Genomic DNA, 25,866 nt, shown 5'->3' with positions numbered 1-25,866 from the left:
TGTGATTCCTGTGGGGTAAGCAGGCATTTTTGATTAAGGACAAATATTTACTTGTGTTTTGTGCAATATAATATGCCTTTATAATTAAAAGGACAAGATTTAGGTTACAGTAGTATCTGTGTGGCTTTAGTAGTAAGTAGCCATAGAAAAAAATTATTGTCAATTCTCTTATGCCAATTCTCTTTGCACAGTGTATAATGTAGAAGGTATTTTTTGATACACCTTGGTTCTTGTTTATGGATGCTACCTTTCTCAACCATCATATTCATATTCCAGTATACTCAAGCTTCTGTATTATCCACATTGACCCTTGTCACCTGCAGGCAGGAACTGAAGAGCTGTGATGTTTCTCTTTTACTCGCTTTTTCTTTTCTTTTCTTTTCTTTTCTTTTCTTTTCTTTTCTTTTCTTTTCTTTTCTTTTCTTTTCTTTTCTTTTCTTTTCTTTTCTTTTCTTTTCTTTTCTTTTCTTTTCTTTTCTTTTCTTTTCTTTTCTTTTCTTTTCTTTTGTTTTATGCTCCTTCATAATTTAAATGGATGACAATGCAGGCAAAAATATAGGACCAATATCTATTAGCAGAAGTGGGTGTTAGATATCAGTTATATTTCATAACTGTTGCTATGAAATTTCACCTTCGCTTAGACAGCTGTGATTATCTTGGTTAGACAAGACTTTTGGCAGAAGTAATGACAGGTTGAAAACACAGGAACTCCTCAAATATTTTATTTAAGCCTAGTGAATCCTGTAGGTCTGTTTACTTTACTGAAATGTGGAGATGCTACTGATTAGTAAAAACTGGTTTTGTTTATAGTATTAGAAGTACTTAAATGTGTTGATCACAGAATCATAGAATTTCTAGGTTGGAAGAGACCTCAAGATCATTGAGTCCAACCTCTGACCTAACACTAACAGTCCTCCACAAAACTAAATCGCTAAGCTCTACATCTAAACGTCTTTTAAAGACCTCCAGGGATGGTGACTCCACCACTTCCCTGGGCAGCCTGTTCCAATGCCTAACAACCCTTTCGGTAAAGAAGTTCTCCCTAACATCCAACCTAAAACTCCCCTGGTGCAACAGAACTGTTTTGTTTGTTGTGGTTTTTTTTTTTTGTTTGTTTGTTTTTTTGTTTTTTCATAGAATCATAGAATATCCTGAGTTGGAAGGGACCCTTAAGGATCATCAAGTCCAACTCTTGACACCACACAGGTCTACCCAAAAGTTCAGACCATGTGACTAAGTGCACAGTCCAATCTCTTCTTAAATTCAGACAGGCTCAGTGCAGTGACCACTTCCCTGGGGAGCCTGTTCCAGTGTGCAACCACCCTCTCTGTGAAGAACCCCCTCCTGATGTCAAGCCTAAATTTCCCCTGCCTCAGCTTAACCCCGTTCCCGCGGGTCCTGTCACTGGTGTTAATGGAGAAAAGGTCTCCTGCCTCTCGACACCCCCTTACGAGGAAGTTGTAGACTGCGATGAGGTCTCCCCTCAGCCTCCTCTTCTCCAGGCTAAACAGGCCCAGTGCCCTCAGCTGTTCCTCGTACGTCTTCCCCTCCAGGCCTTTCACCATCTTCGTAGCCCTCCTCTGGACGCTCTCCAACAGTTTCATGTCCTTTTTATACTGTGGTGCCCAGAACTGCACACAGTACTCAAGGTGAGGCCGCACCAGCGCAGAGTAGAGCGGGACAATCACCTCCCTCGACCTACTAGCGATGCCGTGCTTGATGCACCCCAGGACACGGTTGGCCCTCCTGGCTGCCAGGGCACACTGCTGGCTCATATTCAACTTGCTGTCTACCACGACCCCCAGATCCCTCTCTTCTAGGCTGCTCTCCAGCGTCTCATCGCCCAGTCTGTACGTGCAGCCAGGGTTTCCCCGTCCCAGGTGCAGGACCCGGCACTTGCTCTTATTGAACTTCATGCGGTTGGTGATCGCCCATCTCTCCAACCTATCCAGATCCCTCTGCAAGGCCTTTCCACCCTCATTCGAGTCCACAACTCCTCCAAGTTTGGTGTCATCAGCAAACTTGCTCAAAATGCCTTCTATTCCTACATCCAGATCGTTTATAAAAATATTGAAAAGTACCGGCCCTAAAATGGAGCCTTGAGGGACCCCACTGGTGACCGCCCGCCAGCCTGACACAGCCCCATTTACCATAACCCTTTGGGCCCTGCCCATTAGCCAATTGCTCACCCATCGTATGATGTTTTTATTTAGCTGTATGGTGGACATTTTGTCCAGTAGGATCCTATGGGAGACCGTGTCAAAAGTTTTGTTTTGTTTTGTTTTGTTTTGTTTTGTTTTGTTTTGTTTTGTTTTGTTTTCCCTCAGTAAAAGTCTTAGTTGTACAGCTCATCTAACACTACTACTTTTGTTTTACTGCAACCGTAGAGTCTTTCTTAGAATCTCATCTTGCAAATTTTTAAGCTTATTGAAGCTTTTACGTTAGGGAATATGGATGAATTAATCATCTGATCACTTGTTTAAAAAGCTTTTAATTATTTTTTCTTGTGACTGTCGTTCTATTTTGTTTGATATGTTTTCAATATTGTTTTATATTCAGAAAGAATTAATAGATGCTCTGAAACCTAGAGGAAAATGTAACACAGTTTCTCACTACTTTTGTTTTATTTGAAGCTATATCTGGGACTGCTACTTGAAGACAATGCAGAAATTACTGCATTTCTGAGATGCATGCTCAGTCTAACTCAGCTGCACTGGCTTGTTAAACCTTTTTGAATTTCTTAACTAGACTCCTTTCAAATCTATTTTTGTTTTCTTCATTTCCATGTTTCTGAATTTCTTTGTGCTTGCCTATCAACCTCAGTAGTTTGTTTCTTTCTTTTATTTTTTCTTTTCTAATCATCTGCTCACATTATTTTTCTTTTCACCCACTCTTTGTATTTGCCTTTTTCCAGCGGCTTAGATGACAGTCATCAAATATATTCTGCAGATTAAAAAGCTGTATTGGACAGAAGTTGAGAGCTTCACCCGGTTCTAATCACTTGAACTACTTATCAGGCAACATGTTACTAATAACAGAAAAAGATGTGTTTAACATCACTGTAGTTGAGATGCAGGAATCTGTAGGAAGTTTAACTGCAACAGTAAATGATTGCAGGAGTTAAGTTGTGTACTTTGACCTTGCATGACATTTGACATGTATTCGCTATGCAATGCTTTTTGTTAGAAGAAAACATCTCATGCCAGATCAAACAACCCAAAAGAGGCAAGGCTGCTGCAGCTCAATGTCCTGAGGTCCAACCAATAGCAAACCTAAAGACAGGCTTTGTGTGTGTGTGTGTGTGTGCCCAACAGGCACTCATATACACAACATACATACATAACTGAGTAGGATGGAGGTCCCCCTGGAAGGAGTATATATACATAAGTACAGGTCAGATCTCTCCAGCATCTGGGCTCAGAGACATGGAATGCCCATTGGCTGGTGCTGGATCCCAATCTCCCCAGCTGCTGACACCAGGACATACAACACTTGAGGTGGTAGTCCAACTCCAGTTGCTGGTGCAGACCATGGCATGCACACACACACACGGCTGGCCAGGACTTTCCAGGTCCCTGTAGCTGACACCTCTGCTCCCTATGCACTCACTTGCAGAGATACCTAGGCACTCTCACACACAAAGATAGCCCTTAAAAACCCACTAATCCTCCCTTGCTCCCAAACCACTTTCACCTGGTTGCTAGCTAGTCTGGCTCAATCTTCTTTAGACATCACACACCTGTATTGGTCCTGTGTCTGTCACCATAGACACAGGGGCCCTCCAACCTGTGGTCTGACTTATATGTTGGCACTCACACCCCACATACACACATGCATCCGGAATAGAGAGCCCCTCAACCAGGTAAAATTTAGAAGGGAATTTGATAAGAAGGCAGGACAGACTGTGCTGTTCATGTGCAGAGCAAAACCAGAAAAGTGTACTGACCAGCTAACTATTTATACTTTTCCCTCTTTTTCTCATGCTTTTTCCTTCTCCAGGTCCCCTAACCCCCTCCTATTTCTTGCCTTTGATTCTTTCTCTGAACATCCTGTATGTCCTCTATGATCCTAAAGTGCTTTTCCCCTGCATCCTATAATGTATCCTACCCCTAGGCAGCAGCCCCCTTAGTCCAGAATGTTGATGGGAGAACTGCTCCCAGTGACTCATGGTGATGGGTGTCACACCTGGACACTGGGGCTGATGGTTCTGCTGAGACAACTGCAAGGACGACCCCATATGGGACATTCATTCCTCTGTACTCCTCAATTTGGGTTGATGCCAGCCAATGTGTCCCTGTGCTCCTTTGGGATTGTACAGATGGATCTTTGAGCTGGTGGCTCCTGTGATGGGCCTGGGAGCAGATGGGCAGAGGAATATTTGGGTTCCTCTGCTGCAATTGCATGTCTGAAGTCATCTGTAGGTGTGCAGATGAGCTTTCAGTACACTTTTCTATGATTCCATCCCCTCAGTAAACAGTCTAAATACATACTCTGAATTGCTGCTATTTAAACAGCAGTGAAAGAGAGTGCATGCCAACCAGTGCAACCTCCAATCTATGTTACTAATTTCACAGCTCATCCATTATGTGAATGAGATGTGAAAATGATTTCCAGTAAGTTGCCAGGACACAATCATTCCCACTTGAAAGTAGTAGAGAGAAAAATATGAAAAAAGAGACATGGAGCAGATGTTTCTGCTGACATTTTTTTGGCAGTTAAAAATGTTGAATTCTGTTGGTGTTGTGAGTTTCTCAGTGATTTATGGAAATGACAAAGATGATGCATTGGTTCTAAATTGGTGTCATGTTGATAAAGGATGTTTTCATTGAGATAATGTAAATGCTGATATGAGCATTTGTTTTCATAATGTCTTAGTTCTTTTCTGTTTGCTGAAACAAGTGCTCAGTTTCTCCAGAAAATGTTTGTTTAGGTGTCTGTAAATCTGTATGTACAGCCATTGTTTTGTAGGTAATTTAATTTTTATTGTTGGTGTGTGTATATATTTTTTTTTTCGTATATGTTTTTGGTGTAAGGCTTTAGTAATGCTTATTTTATTAGACCAGTAATATCTTTTTTAATAATTTGAATAGGTTTTATGCCAGTGAAAGTTGTACTAAGTATGGTCAAGCAAGGTACCACATTTTCCTTCATGGGATTGCAGATTGCGACTGTTACAGTGATAAAATTATTTGGGGAACAGGGGTTGTGAGGCTTGGGAGAGGATCAGGAAAGAGTGACAAATACAACTGTCAAGGCCTATAAAAGTAACTATTAAGGCTCTTTAAATTATCATGGGAATAATGCATTTTGGAATTAGTATTCATAATAAAACCTGACATTATAGTCTCTTCACGCTCTGTAAAGAGAATGTGTCTTTGTACAGTTGGGCATTATTTAGCATTTATAATGAAGTTCAGGACTTAAGATAGACCAAACACCTTGTTATCCAAGGCAGGAAAGAACTGGTATGAACGTGGTGGGGAAAAAATGTAGTTTTACTGTTTGTAACTGCTCATAGACATCTTGTGTTAAAATATTATTCCATATATTTACATAACTTTTACCTAAATTTACATCTCCCCTACTTTTGGCCCTCATATAATTTTCTAAGATTTTCATTTGTGTATTTCACTACACTTCATATTGTAATCAGGTGTTCATTTTACACAGCTGGGAAATTGTGAATTCAGGCTTGCACCTTGTCTCCTCTTCTCTTTTCTATTGCCTTGTCAATACAAAGTAAGTGGGAGTGGGAGCAGAAATCACACCCTTTCTTCAGGGTATGGATTTTTCAAGTTTAGATTTTATGCCAATCTTGAAACCTTTTACATGGAAGACTGGGTTGATATTGGTTGTTCTCCTGGTGACTCCAGCTGGAGAAGACGCAAACTCAGCATCCCTGAAGCTTCCTGTGGCTGGAACCAATGTAAAACCAGCACAAGTACTTTGAATATCCAATAGTTTCTATGTCAGTCTTCCCCCACCAGATGCAGTGCCTGGTTATTGTTTACAGCTACACAGATATGCCAAACCATCCACATTTAAAATGAATTCATGCCTTTATGTGGAGCTTAGCATGACTTGCCATTTTCAGTTTCGAATGTTTATATCCTGAACAGTGTTTATTTCAGTCACAGAAAACTGTATCAGAATGTGGTTTTAAAAAAATGTGACTGTCTGTCCTTGAATGATAAGTCATTCTCCAAAGTACCTTGTTAAAAACTGGTGTCTAATTATACTTCTTTCTTGAGTTGTCTGAAGGCTGACATTGTTACAATGGTGCTAATTGCCAAATTTATGGCTTCTAATTTTAAATCACTGCTAGGTTTGTTAAAAAATCCATTTTTGATCAGGTATTTGTTTCTAAATTAATTTTTCTTCCCTCCACCCTCCCCAAAGGAATGTAAGAACCAACAACAGAGAAACGGAAACACCTTTTTGTTTGCTATAAAGGGATTTTTTTTTCTTGTATATTTATAGCAAATTCCTGGGTAGAACAACTTTGTGGTAACTCATATTGCAGTTTTCACCCTCATGGCAACAGAGTTCTTTATTATCCCAGTGGCAAATAAAATCATGCTCTTTCTTATCCTACTGTCTACTTCCCTCCCTTGGTTACCACAATGGTAATTGTCTTGTTTATCACTGGCAAAAATGAGCCTAAAGTCAACTTGACACAAATTTGGCAAATTTCCGCACATCTTATTATTTTTTTCTCTGTGTTTTAATTTCTTTTCCATTTCTACGGGGCATATTTGAATATTGCACTAATAATGAGAATCCTTTACAAGTTCATTATCTCACAGTAGGAGGGGAAGGGAGAGTGTAAGGCATGTACAGCAGCTGGGAAAGCAGCAATCCATAACTTCAGAGCTTTAAGAAAGATGAAGCTTAGATCAATGGCAGCAGGAAGAAAGTTTGTGCTCAGTCATGAAGGATGGAAAATTTTTGCCATGTGACAACCAATGCAGCAATGGCCAGAAAAGTACACTGGTTCAGCCATAAGCACCATAATTCTATCTGTAGGTTTACCTTCACAGAGTCACAAAATGGTTAAGGTTGGAAGGGACCTCTGGAGGTCATGTGGTCCAACCCCACTACTCAAGTAGGGATACCTACAGTAGGTTACCCAGGACCATGTCCAGGTGGCTTTTGAAGGTCTCCAAGGAGGGAGACTCCATGTAAATGAGAAGAAGCAAATGACTGACAGATATCAACAGAATCAGGCAAGCATCTGTTTATTTCACCAAGTGTCTCAGGATGCAACCATTAATAGTCCACCATCTTTTTCCTGTTTGTAGTCATGGTTGCTAGACTGGATTATAAGAACTGTTTTTAGTTATCATATTAATTGTAGTTACAAAAGTCATATGTAGTTGTGTTTTTCAATACATGCCTAGTTGTCTAAATTTGTATAGTGCTTGGTTCAGCAAACCTAACCAAGTAAAGCTAGCAAAATGAGATATGGATAATTTGGAGTACTTCTTAAAATTAGCAGAAATGGACAAGAACTATGTGGTGAGAACTATGAAACCTTAAAGTGAGTTTTGTAGTCTCAAAGGGGGGAAATTCTAGTCTTACGCTTAAAAGAACAGGGAAACCTTGAAGAGAACTAGGAAACTGGTAGCCTTGAGCTAGCAGAAGCAAGGGAGATAAGAGATGAAAGCTAGAAAACAAAAAGGAGGAAAATAGCTGAAGGAAGATTCCAGGCTGAACCATGATAACCATTTGCTTTTTAAAGGTTGTTAACATATTAAAAAAAAAAAAAAAATCAAAAATGCAAATGTATGGACTTGTGGGATTGGTGTTCTCCTTGCTGGTCCTCTGAGGGACCAAGCTCAACAGAGATAAGTTATGCGAGCTAAAATAACCAATCAAAAGTAGTCAGAGATAGTTTCACAAGATAGCTGTGTATAAATAATGGTGATTCAAGTGAGAGGTGTGCTTGCTTTGTGAAAGATTGCCAAGCACCTAATTCTGCAGAATTATGTAATTAACTATTTAATTAAAAGACCTTCATGTGTATTCTATGTGTGATTTTTTTTTTTTAATTATTTTTTTGGCAAGGCACACCAGCACAAACCTACAGATAACACAACCTTTCAGGGCTAATGCTAGTGCTCAGTCGCTCACACTACAAAGAAGTTATTCCTCCTGTTTTTCATTTTGTACCTGCTGCCTCTTGTCCTATAACTGGGCACAACTGAAAAGAGTCTGGCACTGTCTTCTTTGTTCCCTCTCCTCAGGTGTTTATACACATAGATAAGATCCCCCCTGAGCCTTCTCTTTTCCAGGCTGAACAGTCCCAGCTCTCTCAACCTTTCCTCATAGGAGAGGTGCTCTAGTCCCTTCATCACCTTTGTGACCCCTCCATTTGACTCTTTCCAGGACTTCATGTCTCTCTTGTTCTGAGGGTCCAGAACTGGACACAGTATTCCAGGTGTGGCCCCCCTGATACCGAGTGGAGCAGAAGGATCACGTCTCTTAACCTGCTGATGATACTTTGCCTAATACAGCCAAAGATACTATTAGCCTTCTTAGCAGCAAAGGCACAGTACTGACTTATGTCAGACTTGGTGTCCACCAGGCTTCCTAGGTCCTTTTCTGCAGAGCTGCTTTCTACCTGGGAGGACCCCAGCATGTCCTGGTGCCTGGGATTGTTCCTCCTGTCATTTTTTTGGCTGGGCTAGAGTTAATTTTCTTCATAGAAGCTCACACAATGCTGTATTTTGGATTTTTGATGAAATTAGTGGTGATAACACACCAATGTTTTTAGTTGTTGCAGAGTAGTGCTTACACAGAGCCAAGGATTTTTCAGCTTCTCATGCTGCCCGGCCAGGTAGGAGGCTGGGGACGCACAAGGAGCTGGGAGGGGACACATCTGGGACAAGTGACTCAAACTGACCAAAGAGATATCTTATGCCTTATAATGTCAAGCTCAGCAGTAAAAACTTGGTTAAAGAAGGAGAAAGGGGTGATGTTTGGAGTGATGGCGTTTGTCTTCCCAAGAATCTGTTAAGCATGATGAGCCCTGCTTTCCCGCAAGTGGCTGAACACCTGCCTGCCGATGGGAAGTAGTGAATGAATTCACTGTTTTGCTTTGCTTGCATGTACAGCTTTAGCTTTACCTAGTAAAGTGTCTTTATTTTGAACCACGAGTTATTGCACCTTTAGTTCTCTGATTCTCTCCCCCATCCCACCTGTGGATGCCAGCAGCTGTGTAGTACTTAGCTGCCTTCTGGGCGGGGGGGGGGGGAACCTCACCAGGTGCAGAACTCTGTGCTTTTCTTTGTTGAACTTGATGAGTGTTTTTTGGTTGGTTGGTTGGTTTTGTTTTGTTTGTTTATTTTTAATCATTCTGTCAGGAAAATAGATGTTAAAGCTTTTTGGGACCAAGGTGGTTTAGATTGTCTTTAAGGTTCATCTCAGTCATATGATTCTGCTGTTAACACTAAATATGATCAACAAAATGATTCCACTCTTTCGCCTCTCCTCTTTTTTTTTTTTTTTTTTTCTTCAAAAATAATTTGGACCCAACTCAACAACCTTTTCCTGGAACATCTTGTATAACAATGTAATAATTATTTAATTATGTTAATAATGGCAGAACTAAACCAGGATAAAGATAAGGTTAAGTTATCTTGCATTTGAATTTCCGTGAGTAAGATAGCTGTGCTATTTGTAATAGGTTCTTACTAATCTCACGTGGCCACAGTGCAAGGATGGTATGGTTTTGAGCTCTTGTAATTCATGTCTGAACTGACCAACTGCAAGAGCAAACCAAGGGCCCCTTCAATGGCTGTGTTCTAGGAAAAAAAGAGAAAAAAAAAAAGTCAAATATTAATTTCACACTGAAGGTATGTGGAGATGCCAGGGGCTGTGCTTGCCTTTAGGACTGAAATCGAGATGCCAGGGGCTGTGCTTGCCTTTAGGACTGAAATCGCTTGTTTTTGTTTGTTTCTCAGCCTTAAACCTAATTAAAGCTGAGAAATTCTTCTTGCTCTTGGTTTTATCTCTTGGTTTAATCTCCTACATTCCAGAAACATGAGTGCAATGGCTTTGTCTTTGGCCAGTCAAAAGACAGTAATTTTAAAGTGTACTATAATTTGATGAAAGCATGCCTTTTAAAAAAAGATAAAAGTTGAGGATATATTAGATTAATAGTATTTAGGTACTTATAACTGGGGTATTTGGGGAATTTTTAATGTTCTAATTAAAAATAATTAATAGGTACTTCAAAATGCGTAAAACATCTATTTCTATGAACATTGCTGAAACATAGCAATATCTTTATGTGGTCAGGCTTAATCTCAGTATTTTGCAAAGATTACTTTCCTTGTCCATTTTTGCTGGTATTTCATTCCTGGAAAAGTGATCTAAAACTTCACAGTATAATAAAAAATAGCTGTACAACTCTAGAGACGTAGAGTCAGAAAGATTTTGCAATTAATGTTAATTTCTAAAATTGCAGGTATGCCATTCAGTGTAAAACTATTTATTGAGCAATTTTGTTTTCTCTTCCCCTTTCTTGTGCTTTTAAGCCCTTTAAAGGAGCTCAGGAGCTGAAACCAACTTGGGTGACCTAAATCCAAGCACCTTATAATTCTATTTAGCTTTCAATATATTTCAGGGAAGTTGAAATTAATGGAGAGGAATAGAAGGACTTTGTGGATCTGATGTACTTCCTACTTTTGTCACTTTTATATTCATTTAATTCTATCATTTCCTGTGAATCTACTCCTTTCTTACACCCTCATAAAGCTAAGGAGATTTACTCTTGCATAAGCAGAAGTTCAGGGGAGTTTATCCCCTGCCGCAGCCATGTTCACGGACAGAAACAAAATGCATTTCAATACACTCATTATGTTACATAGTGCAGACTGTCAAGCTAGGTCTCATATTTATAATGAGCTTTGTACTTATAAAAGGAAGATATTTGTTAGCCCTAAATGAAAACTGCTTTTTACATAGTGTTACAGAAACTTTAGTTCACCAAGGTGCTACTGAAACTCTGTGGGAACAGCATGTAAAGTGACAAGAGTTCTTAAATCCTTTCTGTATTTCAGTTATTCTGCATTCTAGAAATAACCAGCAGCTGTGTAAGCTGCATGGGACAACTCTTGATCTTCACTCCAGTCAGAAAGTAAAACAGGATTAAGACCACATTTCCCTCAATGAATAAACAGACATTTAAATCTAAGAGATGACTGCTTACAAATTTTGGCAAACAATCTGGAGCTAGAAAAAAAGCACTACTAGGTAAACTTGTCTGAACTCTTTACTTTTCCCCAGTTATTTAAAATGTAGGATCCTAAAACTAAGAAAGAAATGTTTTCCTTGACCACTACCTCCCTTTTGGGGTTCAGATAAGCAGTTCTTTTGGGAAAAGAGAACCCATGAGTATATAAAACAATGAAAATGATGTAGATATCTGTGTTAGTTTTTGATTTACTTAATTGATTTATTTAAGTTGTTCTCCCTTACTCTGCTTCCCTAGCCTAACCTTTGTAAAAAGAAAAACTTCACACATCAATCTGTGCTAAAGCCCACTATTATGGATGCTAGCTTAGTCAATAATGAATTACAAAATGCATTGTAGTTGTTTTTGTCAACTGATTAAAATGACTAGATTTCTGCTTAGGCTACTACAGTTAAAGCAACTTGGTGTTTTACACCAAAAGTTTAAATGAAGTTTAAATCAGAACTCAGATCACTGTTCTGTCCTGACCAGGTTTTCATCACTTACTGACAGTTTTTGATGTGATATGAAAGAATGTCAAGTTGATAGAGAAAGTCATTTATAGAGTGTGTTCTTTTTGTTTTGTTGTGGTTTGCTGGTTGGTTGGTTTTTGGTTTGTTTTTTGTTTGATTTGTTGTTGTGTGTGTAGTTGTTTGGTTTTGTTTGTTTGTTTGTTTTTCCCTCTTCCTATCAGAAAGAATATTATTAACCTTCTTTTGATTTAGTACTTGGATGTATTATATTAGAAGTTGCTTATCTGGCCAGAAATGCAGATGTAGTGAATTTTATCTTCATCTTGAAAGATTTTGATGTTTAATAATATTCTGAATTCCATTAAGAGTATGTATTGTGTATTTGGACCAGCTGCCAAGAAAGTAAATGCACGTTTTTGCTATTTTACTCCTACTTCCAAAAATCTGTTGCTATGTGTCTTTCAGTACTTTTTTTTTTTTTTTTTTTTTTTTTCCCTATCTCCCAGAAGAAATCCTCAGTAAAAACCTTTTCCTGTTCCTGTTCCTGCAGGCATTTCTCCTTATTTGCATATGTACTCTATGTGTACTCTATGTGCATATGTACATCTATATGTTATATCCAAGTCTTGAATTTTGCTGACTTGTCTTTCCTGGATCTCTTAATTGTTTTCTTTACTTATGCTTTGATTGTGCCATGGTCTCAATCCTTGCTGTATTTTGTTTTAATTTTCATATGGGATTCAATTAACTTGTTGTCTTCCAAAGCAATGACTTGTTAAATACTTGTCCTTTCATCTGTTATAGGTTTTCTTTGGGTTTCGTAGAACTTCTGTTTTTACCTTTTCACCCTTACACGTTTGACTAATCTTTCTGCACCATTTCAAATGCCATAAAAGGAAGGACTGAATCATGATATGATCCTGTGGCATCCTGTCTTCTACTTCTCTGAGTTCTTGGTATCATGCCTTACCCTGCTTCCCTTCAAAGCCTAATCTTCCTAAGCCTTTCCACTTCTGTTCTGCTGTTTATATTAGTGACTACCATTAGACATCTGAATTCAACATAAAGGTCTTTTTCTTTCATCAAATGTTTCCATATACCAGAACATGATTGTTTCCTATTGAATCTCAATTACGAATTATTCTGTCAGTATACTAACTTCACTTATTCTTTCATTTTATTCCCGAATTCCTGTTACATGATTTGTACATTACTGCTTCTTAATTCAAGATCTGTCTTTTCATTTTTATTTATTCCTGATAATACATTTTCAAGGTCTTGAGGTATGCATCTACATCAGAATAAAAACTGCCAAAACCCCATCACACCCTCATAAAAATATTTTTCCACAAATTGAATTTATTCAGAATATCCCAATGCGTTGTCTTTATTTCAAGAACTATCTTCATTTCCATTGTTTGGTGTTCAAAATTTGGTTGATGCTTAACAAATGCTGACTTACAGAAATTTATCCTTTTTGTGCTGTTAAATAACTACCAAACACTTAGTTCTCCCATTCCAGAAGAATTGAAAGCAGGGGACTGAATCTAAACACTTTAATTTTCTGTAAACTATTCCATGTCATTGGATAAATGAACAGTATAACTTGTTAGCTTTGTCTTCTCTATTATACTTTAACTTTTTTTTTTTTTTTCTTTTTTTTTCTTTCCGGTAGCATCTCTGCTCAAAGACTGGCTTATCTTCTTGAAAGGAGCTAAGTTGGAGAAAAATGTCATGTGGATTTACATATAGATTTGGATACTACAAAGCTCCTTTAGTTTTCTGAAACAGTTTAAAAATGAAAAAAGTCCCCAAATTTCCAGAAAATCATAAAGAGTATTTGTAATCTTCTTTGCTTGACCTTGAATGGATCTATTAAAATTTGTGACACAGTATCACAACTACATTAACAGAGATGCTAGATAATGTGTTGAGAGTTAAAGATACATTTCTGGAGAAAAAACAAACATTATGAATTACTTAATATAATAATTAATAATAATTACTGAAAATCTGTATAAAATGTCTGCAAACAGGCAGAGTATCTCCTTGATAATGAAATAATCTGTTGATTTTAGTTTGGGGAGCAAGGAGGGGAAATGTCTTGGAATATTTCAAAATTTAATTACAATGTCTACTTATATTAAATTGAATTTAGACCCTGCAATGAACAAGTAAAACCTTCCAGAAAATTATTTTTCTTATAGCATCAACAAAGAGATTTTCTTTATGCCTGTATAATAATCTTTTTCTTTGCATTTATTGCCCATCAAAATTGAAGATTTCTTTTCAGCTCCACTGTCCTTACTGCATCTTGATAGTTGTTTGGAGGTCTTTAAATGTTTGTGTGCACATATATGTATGTGATCAGTCACCCACTTACAATCAGCACCCAACAAAACAGCTCATCCTTTTGGACATTTGAAATACAGCCAGTCTTTTCAGGTCAGCTGTAAGAATTGCCAACAAATAGATTAAATTGTAGAGTGGTTATGAAGTGGTTAAACAAACATTTCATTTATTTTATCAGCTGATTGATTAATTTCAAACAAAAAAACTTGTAACATTTGGTCCTTGCACAAGAGAGAAGACTTACAAAAAATCTAATATTTACTGAAAGAAAATTCAAAACCTTTTTGATGTATATCTTTAAAGAAAACTAAAGGGAAAAGTATGTTGTATCAATAGAAATCTTCTTTTGTAATATACAACTTAAACAACAACAACACTAAAACACTTAAAAAAAAAAAAACACTGTATAAACAAAGTTCTAAACCAAGGTATTTTCAAAAAAAGGTTTTAAGTTACTCTCAAAAAATCTTCAGTTGTTCCTCCCCTCCGACACTTTCCCCTAAGTTACTGGAATTCCCTCCCTATTCTGACTTTTTCTTATGTGTAGAGGGAAAAAAATAATAAATAAATAAATAAATATGCCTTAAGCTTTTAATCACTTCTGTATTTTTTGGAAATATTTATTTTCTATGAAAGTTATTGACATTATTTTAATGTCAAAGGTATAGTTCTTTATACAAATAAGGTCAATTTACTCTTATTATGGATTTTTTTCTGCTCCAGGATTTGAAGATACTTATTGTATTTTATTTTATTCCAGCTATTTATGAACTCTCTTGTGAAGCATACAAACACTTGGGCAAAACTTCAAATTACTACTGGATAGATCCAGATGGCAGTGGGGCACTGGGACCTTTGAAAGTTTACTGCAATATGACAGGTAACTGCATTATATTTGCTAATTCTTTTTTTTTTTTTTTTTTTTTTAATATAACTGGGAAAAAGGGAATTTCATAATTCATATTTTTTGGCAAAAGAGAAATAATTGTTGAGAGCTTTTCAGGAGAGGAGACATAACAACTGTAGTCTCCATGCAGTATATTCTGAGGAAAGCAGTAACTAATCCATTTTATAAGCTTTTTGAATTAGAGCTGTTAATTAACTTTAACAGGCCTTTGTATCATCAGTGGTGCGTTTTATATATATATATATATATTTTTATATATATATATATGTATATGTATATATGTATATATATAGCTATTTACCAAAACTGTTGTGTATCAGCATATTTTTGTAATCTTTTTTTTGGATTTCAACAAAGCTTTTGATACTGTTTCTCACAGCATTATTCTGGACAAAATGTCTAGCACACAGCTAGATAAATACATAATATGATGGGTGAACAATAGGCTCAAAGGGTTCTGGTAAATGGGATTACATCAGGCTGGTGGACAGTTCCCCTGGGCTCCATTTTCCCCAGGGGCAGTGCTCTTCGATATTTTTATAAATAATCTGGATGCAGGCCTCAAATGCGTACAAAGTCAATTTGCAGATAACACTAAGTTAGGAGGAGCTGTTGACTCTGTTGAGGGTGGAGAGGACTTCCACAGAGGACCTGACAAATTAGAGGTCTGGGCAATCACCAAGGACATGAAACTTAATGAGCAAGTGCCAGATTCTGCACTTGAGATGAGGCAACCCTGGATATATGTACAGACTGGGCGATGAGAGACTGGAGAGCATTTCCTTGGAAATGGATCTGGGGGTTCTGGTAGATGACAACTTGAATATGAGCTTAATCTGGTAGCCAAAAGGGCCACCCACACCCTGGGGTGCATCACGCATGGCACTGCTAGCCCGCTGAGGGGATTGTCCTGCTCTGCGCTGGTGCTGCCTCACCTCAAGTACTGTGTGAAATTTTGGGCACTGCAATATATGAACAATATTATTGTTCTTATTATTGTTGAACTATTAGAGAGTGCTCAAAGGATGGCACCAAAGACAGTGAAAGGTCTAGAGGAGAAGACTTGCTTTTTTCATCCTAGAGAAAGAGGAGGCTGAGGGAAGGCCTCATGGCAGCCTGCTGCTTCCTCACAATGGGGAGTGGAGGCACTGAGCTCTACTCTCTGGTGACCAGTGATAGGACCTGAGGGAGCGGCATGGAGCTGGGACAGCTTGGGGTCAGGCTGGGTGTTAGGGAAAAGTTCTTCACCAAGAGGGTGGTCAGGGACTGAGACAGGCTCCCTAGGAGCTCCCTAGGAGCCTGTCTCAGTCACAGCACCGAGACTGCTAAATTCAAGATGTGTTTGGACAGCACTCTCAGACATATAGTTGATTTTTGTGTGGTTCTATGTGTAGCTAGGAGTTGGACTTAATGATCCTTGAAGGATCTTGAAGGTCCATGATGATCCTTGAAGGACTTGAAGGTCCATTTCCAACATGGGATATTCTATGATCCTCTCATCCAGTGGTTCTGTATTTGTTGAAAACTATTTCAGTAATGTCTGTGGTCCAAAGGCAACTTTCTCAACATGTCAGATTATTTTTGTCTATCCAGGTATTATTGACTTTCCCCCATCTACCACCATAGGAAGGGAATAAAGTTTATTTACAAGAAAAATCAGTTGTGTGACTCTTTGCCATCTTTTTAACTGGTGCTAGAATGACTTATCTTAATTAACTTCAAGTAATTTAATGTAGTGATATATATGGTCGCAGAAATTTTGGTTTTGTTGTGTGGAATTTTAATTTTTCTGCCTTCAACACTGGTTTTGCTTGGATAATATCCCATCAGGGCATTCTCACAGATATCCTGTCTCAGTCACCTGCATTGCCATGTTGAGGCAGAAAAATATGATAGTGAAAAATGAAAATGGGGCATTTTTTTGTTTCAGGAGTTCATTATTTATTTAATCTATTAATACATGACAATTGTCTCAGCTCTTCTTTCTGATGTGAAATATTGGGCAGTTGATACAGCAGATGTGTCCCCTGACTCTCTCCAACTGTCAGCATAATAAGTTTGGATTTTAATTATTTGCATTGGAAGTCTGGCATATGTGTGATTCCTCAGACTTCGTCATCAGCAGCTTGAACATGAAGGTACTATTACAAGGTGAAACAGTAAGAGTAACTCTGACTCTCTAGTGGGTTTGAAGCACGCACAGCACATGCAACAGACCCAAGAATATTCGGCTGAATATGAGCCAGCAGTGTGCTCAGGTGGCCAAAAAGGCCAACGGCATCCTGGCTTGCATAAGAAACAGTGTGGCCAGCAGGGCTAGGGAGGTGATCGTCCCCCTGTACTTGGCTCTGGTGAGGCCGCACCTCGAGTACTGTGTTCAGTTTTGGGCCCCTCGCTACAAGAAGGACATCGAGGTGCTCGAGCAGATCCAGAGAAGGGCGACGAAGCTGGTGAGGGGCCTGGAGAACAAGTCCTACAAGGAGCGGCTGAAGGAGCTGGGCTTGTTCAGCCTGGAGAAAAGGAGGCTCAGGGGCAACCTTATTGCTCTCTACAGATACCTTAAAGGAGGCTGTAGCGAGGTGGGGGTTGGTCTATTCTCCCACGTGCCTGGTGACAGGACGAGGGGGAATGTGCTTAAGTTGCGCCAGGGGAGTTTTAGACTGGATGTTAGGAAGAACTTCTTTACCGAAAGGGTTGTTAGACATTGGAACAGGCTGCCCAGGGAAGTGGTGGCGTCACCATCCCTGGAAGTCTTTAAAAGACGTTTATATGTAGAGCTTAGGGATATGGTTTAGTGAGGACTGTTAGCATTAGGTCAGAGGTTGGACTCGATGATCTTGAGGTCTCTTCCAACCTCGAAATTCTGTGATTCTGTGAAGAACAGGGGCTTGTAGGTAGACAGCTTTTTGGAGGACCAGAGAATACTATTCTTTCATATTCATATTATTCAAACACAAATTTATGTGTTTGAATAATAAATGCATATGTAGAAAAAAGGAGCCTGATCTAAGCTCTGGGTTTGCGGTAAATCCACAAGTTCTTGGACTGGAGAGAGGTCAGCCAATCTGTACTGAGAGACACAGGTGTAAAGGCAGTCTTTCAAATAAGTGGATCCTGACCCATTTATGGCTTTTTAAATCATAACTAGCACCTTGAACTGTATCAGTAACTAATCAGATAGACACCGCAAGGAACAGTGCCAAGAATTCCTGATATATTATAGCGATTTCTGCTATACAGAATAACTGCTGTGTTCAGCACTAGCTATATAGCTTTTGGGTACTCTTCAAGGGTAACTTTGTAAAGTGAAAATACAGTGCATTAGTGGTGTCACGCATGAAAAAAATACAGCATTGCTCATTTATTTTAGAAATAAATATACAGTAGAATGTCTTAGTAGTGTGTCCAAAACTGCAAAAAAGCAGATAAGAAAATTAAAAGTAACAGTTTCATTTTCCTAATGTTCCTTGTGTACAAACAGTTCCAGAGTTTCTGTGAACTTTTCATAGCCAGTGAGAGGATATTGTAGGAGATTTAGTTCTAATGCATTTGTATACCATGCATGCTGTGTAAAAATAATTTTACATTTTAACAGAATTGCTCTCATCAGCAGTTCTTTACTACAATAAAAACACATATTGTGCTAAAATTCATGTAACTCATTACTTAAATTTTAAAAATAAGAACCTAATAGAACTATTTATTCATTAAAATGCAAATGACTGCAAGAAATATGTGAAAATTGATAGGAAGAAATTTTAACCTTCACTTTTAAAACCGGAAAGCTACTGACAATCATTCTTGGATAGCTTTGCAAAGCACTATTCGTAGCACATCACCTATACACATAATGTTTATTGCATCTATTACAGCTTTTATTTTCTTTTAATTATCATCTTAAACATTGAAGGTGGGGAGATGAGCTCCATTCTTAGATGAAAATTCACAATCTAAACCTTGATCTGAACTGATAGAGAACATTTTTGGTAATATATGTACGAGAGACAGAAGAGGCAGAATCAAGTTATTTGAACGCTTTACTGTTCATAAATAACATATTTCTGTAGAATTCCATAGCAATGACACATATCTTGTCATAGAACAAAAGGCAATATAGCATATTAGCATAAAAGCTGAATTATCAGATTGTTTTAGCATGAAAACTGTGCAGGCTTCTGGCATTACTAGCACTACATTTGAAAAGGAACCTAAACTAATTGAATTCCATTTTGTTTTGTTTTGTTTTTGGGGGAAGGTGAAATGAATAACCTACAGATCTAGCTGTAATGAATAGCATATGGAGTATACTAAATATAAAATTTATTTCTGCATCTGATGTGATAGTGATATTTCATTTTAATAGAGATGTCTTTAACTGAATTTCTCTCTCTCGTACAAGAGTCAAATCTAAATGTTCCCATGAACCCAATCTATTAAACAAGCACCTTTATATTAAATTACTACTCAAGATGCTTATACACACTTTAAATATCCTATGCTTCATTCAGGTGGAACTGGCACCTAAGAAGTGCCAGTTAATGACCAAAAAGGTAACATAAAAAGTAACTTGATAGTTTTGCTCCTAGGAAAAAACAAGTTCACAAGAAGATTGGGGTTATTAACAAAGCAAGTAATCATCTTTTCAAAACCAAGATGATTTAATGATTACATAATACTTTCACATGTACTGCAGATAATTCTACTAGTGGAAAATGTTGCAGACTAAGCTGCACCCTCACTTATGTATAAACCTTAAGGGAAGAGGCAATAACTTGAAAAGTCACTAAAATTTTATATTTAGAAATTGGATCTTTAGCTCTTGAGGGTACTGTATCACAGATATTGCATTATAGAATCATAGAATAATGGCCTGGGTTAGAAGGGACCTCAGGGATCATATAGTTCCAAACCCCCTGCCATAGGGGGTTCTAGTTCCAACCACCCACCATTAAATCTCATTTTCTTCTCCTGTTCCTCTGAGGAGAGGGAGTGAGAGAGCAGTTGTGGTTGACTTTAGCTGCCCATCAGAGTGAAACCACCACAGTGATTATCACATATTTTATAGAGTCATAGAATCATTCAGATTGGAAAAGACCTCTAAGATCATCTAGTCCAACCTTTAATGTAGCACTGACAAGTTCACCACTAACCCATGCTACTCAATTCTATAGCTATATGTTGCTTGAAGACCTCCAGGGATGCTGACTCAACCACTTCTCTGGGCAGCCTGTTCCAATAATTTACAACCCTTTCAGTAAAGAAATTTCTCCTAATATCCGACCTAAACTTTTCCCAGTGGCTGTTTACCCTCATCTTGATGCAAAGAAATAGAGCCCGATCCCCACCTCACTACAATCTCCTTTAAGGTAATTGTAAAGTACAATAAGGTCTCCCCTGACCCTTTTTTTTTTTTTTTTTCTCCAAACTAAACAACCCCAGCTCCCTCAGCTGCTCCTCAGAAGACTTGCTCTCTAGACCCTTCACCAGCTTTGTTGTCCTTCTTTGGGCATGTGCCAGAACCTCGATGCCCTTACAGTGAGGGGCCCAAAACTGAACACAGTATTTGAGCTGTGGTCTCACCAGAACTGAGTACAGGTGGACAATCATTTCCCTAGTCCTGCTGGCCATGCTATTTATGATACAAGCCAGGATGCTGTTGGCCTTCTTGGCCACCTGAGCACACTACTGACTCATATTCAGCTGGCTATCAACCAATACTTTCAGGTCCCTTTCTGCCTGGCAGGTTTCCAGCCACTCTTCCTCCAGCGTGCATCATTGCATGGGGTTGTGCCCCAGGTCTAGGACCTGGCACTTAGCCTTGTTGAATGTTATACTCTTGGCCTTGGCCCACTGGTCCATCCTTTCCAGATCTCTTTGCACAGCCTTCCAACCCTTGAGCAGATCAACACTCATGCCTAACTTTGTGTTGTCTGCAGACAATGAGGGTGCACTCAATCCCCTCATCCACATCACTGATAAAAATATTGAAGAGACCTGGCCCCAGTACTGAGCCCTGGGGAACACCACTAGGGACCAGCCTCCAGATGGATTTAGCTCCATTCACCATGACTCTTTGGGCTCAGTTACCTAGCCAGTTCTTAATCCAATGAAGCGTACACATATCCAAGCCTTGAGCAGCCATCTTCCTCAGGAGAATGCTGTGGAAAATGGTGTGAAAAACCTTACTGAAATCTAGGTAGACCACATCCACAGCCTTTCCCTTGTCTATTGACCATGTCATCTTGTTGTAGAAGGAGATCATGTTTTGTCAAGCAGGACCTGCCTTTGTTAAACACATGCTGACTGGGCCTGTTCACCTGGTTGTCCCATAAATGCTGCATGATGGCACACAAGATAATCGTCACCATAACCCTTTCCAGCAGTGTAGTCAGACTGACAGGCTCATAGTTTCCCCATCCTTCTTCCAGCCCTTCTTGTAGATGCACATCATGTTGGCTAACTACTGGTCTACTGGGACCTCCTCTGACAGCCAGGACTAATGATAAATGATGGAAAGTGGCTTGGTGAGCACTTCTGCCAGATCCCACAGTACCCTCAGGTGGATCCAATCTAGGCCCATAGACTTGTGTATGTCTATGTGGAGTAACAGGTTGCTAACCATTTCCTCATGGATTATGAGGTCTTTGTTTCCTTGTCCTTATCTACCTTGTCTATTCAGGGCACTGAGTACCAGGAGAACAACTAGTCTTGCTGCTAAAGACTGAGGCAAAGAAGGTATTAAGTACCTCTACTTTTTCCCCGTATGTGTTCAGAATGCATTACATATCCCAAAAGTGTCAAAAAAACAGTCATCTTTTTCTTTGAAAAACTGAAAAGAAAATTACATTACAGTAGACAGCTTCTGGGTATATTTCTGGGCATAGTCCATGTCCATCATTAGTGTGTCTTAATTTAGTAAACTGCCAAATGGCACAGTCCTGTGAGTCACAGATGTTGCTTTGATAACTAAAAACCGTTGTGTTTTCTAAGATATCCCAGCCATTAAAGAGTGCAATCAAAATCTTGGAAGTACATGTATGCATGTGCTTCTAGCAGATATTCACAGTCTCTATGAACTACTCCATATTGTAAAAGAAATTCCAGAGCCCCATTGTCTTCATATTCTCCTAGAGCTATATACTGACAGTGCCATGTTTTGGTAGTGATGAGGAATCGAGCACTTAAATTTTGTGTCATCACAATGCAGTTAATACATTTGATATTTCACATTTAAATATCTATTCCTGCTGTAGCAACACAGCTTTTAAAAATATAGGGTATTATAATGGAAAATCAGCAGTTTTCCAAATACTTAAGAAAGAACTATGTACATGAAGGTTTTTGGTTCTGTTTTATTTTTTCCCTCAACAGAATTAAAATGTTTGCTTAGTACTAGCTGGAACTTTTCAAATGAATGCACTGGTTATGGAAGTATTTTCCTGGAAGCTGTTTTGTGACACAGTGTGTAACGATTAGACAGCTTTGCAATTTTTCCCAGTTTGTGATCTTAGGTCAACAGGGAACTCTTCCAAAGCTCTGTCATCTAAGGCTGAGCTTTTATCCTGTTTTGGAGACAGGTCCACAATGCAAAAGTAACATCTGAATTCCAGCAGGTTCCAAATATTGGAGGGTTTCTATCTCAGTATCCAGTTTAAGGCTTTTTCCTTTAATTGTCACAATGACAGTAACTGTGCTGGAAAGAACTGCTATTTTAAGATATTTGCTGGAAGATGTAAACTTTGAGTATATTACAGCTTCATCCCATGCTCTGTGTGATGTTATGTGTTTCTGAATTTCTAGGCTTGATTCAGTTTCCTCTGGCAAGTTTTGATTTCAGTCTCACTGAGAAAGAAATAAGAAATAAGTTAACATCACTCCCAATTTTTTCTATTTCTTTCTCTTTTTTCCCTTCTTGACCTGAGGTAGAGGAAAACTTATCTATAAGTTTGATCTGATCTTATCTTGTGTATGTTCTGCAAGAATTTTGAGAGGAAAGGGTGAGAAAGAAGTAGAGGAACAATGCACAGGGACCACAGATACTTAGTTAATTTACCCCAATGTCTATACAAATGGTACTGCTGGTCAGTGATTGACCAGCACTTCTATAGTTCCTTATGTGTTTCTGCTGAGGGTAGGGAAATTGTGCTGTTTCTTCTGTTTCATCATTTAGACCACTGATACAAAGCAGAACTAAAAGGTTTCATAATATGTTTTGCCAGGAGATATATCAGTTATTTTTTTTCTTGAAGTCATTATGCCTGTGATATAGCTTTTATCGTATTTCAGTACCCAAATAGATGCAAGCATAATGGCTCCATTTGAATGGTACTTACCCTACCCCCTTTCTAGTATAATTCTTTTCCCTAAAGCTGCAAATCTTCAAACACTTTGAAAAATCATTATATGTATTCATACCCTGCCACATTAAGGTCAAATGTATAGGGTGGCTTCCCTGCCCACTTTCCCTCACCTTCTTTCTCTCTATTTTTTTGTTTGTTTGTTTGTTTGTTTTTGTTTTGTTTTGTTTTGTTTTTTCAACAGAAGCAGCACATGTAATGATTACTTCAATGACTTCTTGAGTAGACGTTAAAAAAAACAAAACTGTCATATCCTGTGATTTTTCTGCCTTCTCTTGATGTAAATATTGGGTCACTGGAGTGCTTTTACAATGACATATGTAGAAACATATGACAGAAATATAAATGTGCCATTCATCACAACATACAGATGAAAAGTGCCCAACAGTGGAAAATGTTTTGCACGTATCTGTATAATTAGTTTTTCAGACATTTTGCCTGAGAAATGATTTGCTGAACTGCCAGGGTACCAAAGCTTTTATTCATTCATACAAGCCTGTCAGAGTTCAACAAATATTTGGACAGCTCCCTCAGACACGTGGTTTAATATTTAGGTAGTCCTATGTGTGTGGCCAGAAGTTGGACTTGATGATCCTTGAGGAACCCTTCCAACTCAGGATATGATTTTCTATATTTATGCACGTCAAATGTAGAGTTTTGAGCAATTTAATTATTCTCTAGTAAAGGCTTTTTTTTTTTTTTTTTTTTTTTTTAATGTGTAGCTTTTCTGGTGTGATAGAGGAAGAAACTACTTCATTTTTAATTTGTAACTGAAGAAGGAAAAATTGGCACACATCATTCAAAAGCATCAATTTATCATTGGCCAATGTTAAGTTTATATGACAATCAAACTATAGAGACCTTACTGAGTGTAATCTCAGTGCAGAAAACATTCATTATGAGTAGTCAAAATCATTTACCTAAAACAGAGGAGGGAAGAGCAGCTTTAGTGCTTCTATTCTGGTTTAACACAGCAGGCAGCTAAGCATCACACAGCTACTCATTCACTCTCCTCCCCTCTCTCTCCCCACCCCCTTCCCCAGACACAGTGGGAGGGGGAAGACAATTTAAAAAAAAAAAAAAAAAAAAGTAAAAATTTAGGTTGAGATGAAGACGGTTTAATAGGATAGAAAAGGAAGTCAAAGTAATAATAATGATAATAATAATATATATGCGTATATATATAAAGCAATTGCTCACCATCCACCAACCAATGCATAGCACCTCCCCAAGCATCAGTTTCCCCCAGTTTTTTTGTTCAGCATGATGCTGTATGGTATGGAACATCCCTTTGACCAGTTTGGGTCAACTGTCCTTCCAACCCAAACTGTTCTATAGTTCTATGATCACGTCTAAAACAGCATCTCTGATATCATATCTAAGTTGAGTTCATCCTCCTAACCTCGGAGTACAAAAACAGACCCATCAGGGACCTGAAGACAATATGAGCTATGTTCATGCCTTTGCCTGTCAGGTAGGCGAAAACTTCTTGCACTTCATTTTTAGTTCATTGATATTTTTTTTTCCATCTGTTCTTGTTTTATAAGGCATGTCATTTGTGTTCTAGGTTTAATTGATGTATCTTTTTATTATGCATTTAGATTTTATATCATTATTTTTAATTTACATCAAAATTAGCATTTTGTGAAAATGCTCATTGCAATACTGAACTGTAACTCAAGAAATCTGGTCAGTACCTTTTCTCCTCATGCGATGGAGCACAGTACTGATTGCTGGTAAGAAGTTAGTCATGGTTGTCTCTGTAACTGGATGTAAACTGTCCATTCACCTTCAGGCATTTCACTGGTTGTAATTGCCAGCCTTTAGACTAGTCTTGATTAGATGAAACTTGCAATCTGTAATCCCTTTGGAATAAATCAGAATGCATTTTTTTTCATAGAATCATAGAATCATAGAATATCCTGAGTTGGAAGGGACCCTTAAGGATCATCAAGTCCAACTCTTGACACCGCACAGGTCTACCCAAAAGTTCAGACCATGTGACTAAGTGCACAGTCCAATCTCTTCTTAAATTCAGACAGGCTCGGTGCAGTGACCACTTCCCTGGGGAGCCTGTTCCAGTGTGCAACCACTCTCTCTGTGAAGAACCCCCTCCTGATGTCAAGCCTAAATTTCCCCTGCCTCAGCTTAACCCCGTTCCCGCGGGTCCTGTCACTGGTGTTAATGGAGAAAAGGTCTCCTGCCTCTCGACACCCCCTTACGAGGAAGTTGTAGACTGCGATGAGGTCTCCCCTCAGCCTCCTCTTCTCCAGGCTAAACAGGCCCAGTGCCCTCAGCTGTTCCTCGTACGTCTTCCCCTCCAGGCCTTTCACCATCTTCGTAGCCCTCCTCTGGACGCTCTCCAACAGTTTCATGTCCTTTTTATACTGTGGTGCCCAGAACTGCACACAGTACTCAAGGTGAGGCCGCACCAGCGCAGAGTAGAGCGGGACAATCACCTCCCTTGACCTACTAGCGATGCCGTGCTTGATGCACCCCAGGACACGGTTGGCCCTCCTGGCTGCCAGGGCACACTGC

At 38.7% G+C, this 25,866-nt stretch overlaps 1 protein-coding gene across 1 annotated transcript in view; it reads left to right on the top strand.

Annotated features, from left to right (window-relative positions):
* Positions 1–25,866, top strand: part of CNTNAP2 (contactin associated protein 2) — a 1,125,334-nt gene that overhangs the window by 753,927 nt on the left and 345,541 nt on the right. The window contains exon 12 of the mRNA XM_068674838.1: positions 14,825–14,944. Coding sequence (XP_068530939.1) covers positions 14,825–14,944 — 120 coding nt within the window. The remainder of the gene's footprint in view (positions 1–14,824; positions 14,945–25,866) is intronic.

Source organism: Anas acuta, chromosome 2 (assembly GCF_963932015.1).
Source record: "Anas acuta chromosome 2, bAnaAcu1.1, whole genome shotgun sequence".
Taxonomy (NCBI): domain Eukaryota; kingdom Metazoa; phylum Chordata; class Aves; order Anseriformes; family Anatidae; genus Anas; species Anas acuta.
This window is presented reverse-complemented; position numbering and strand designations above follow the sequence as displayed.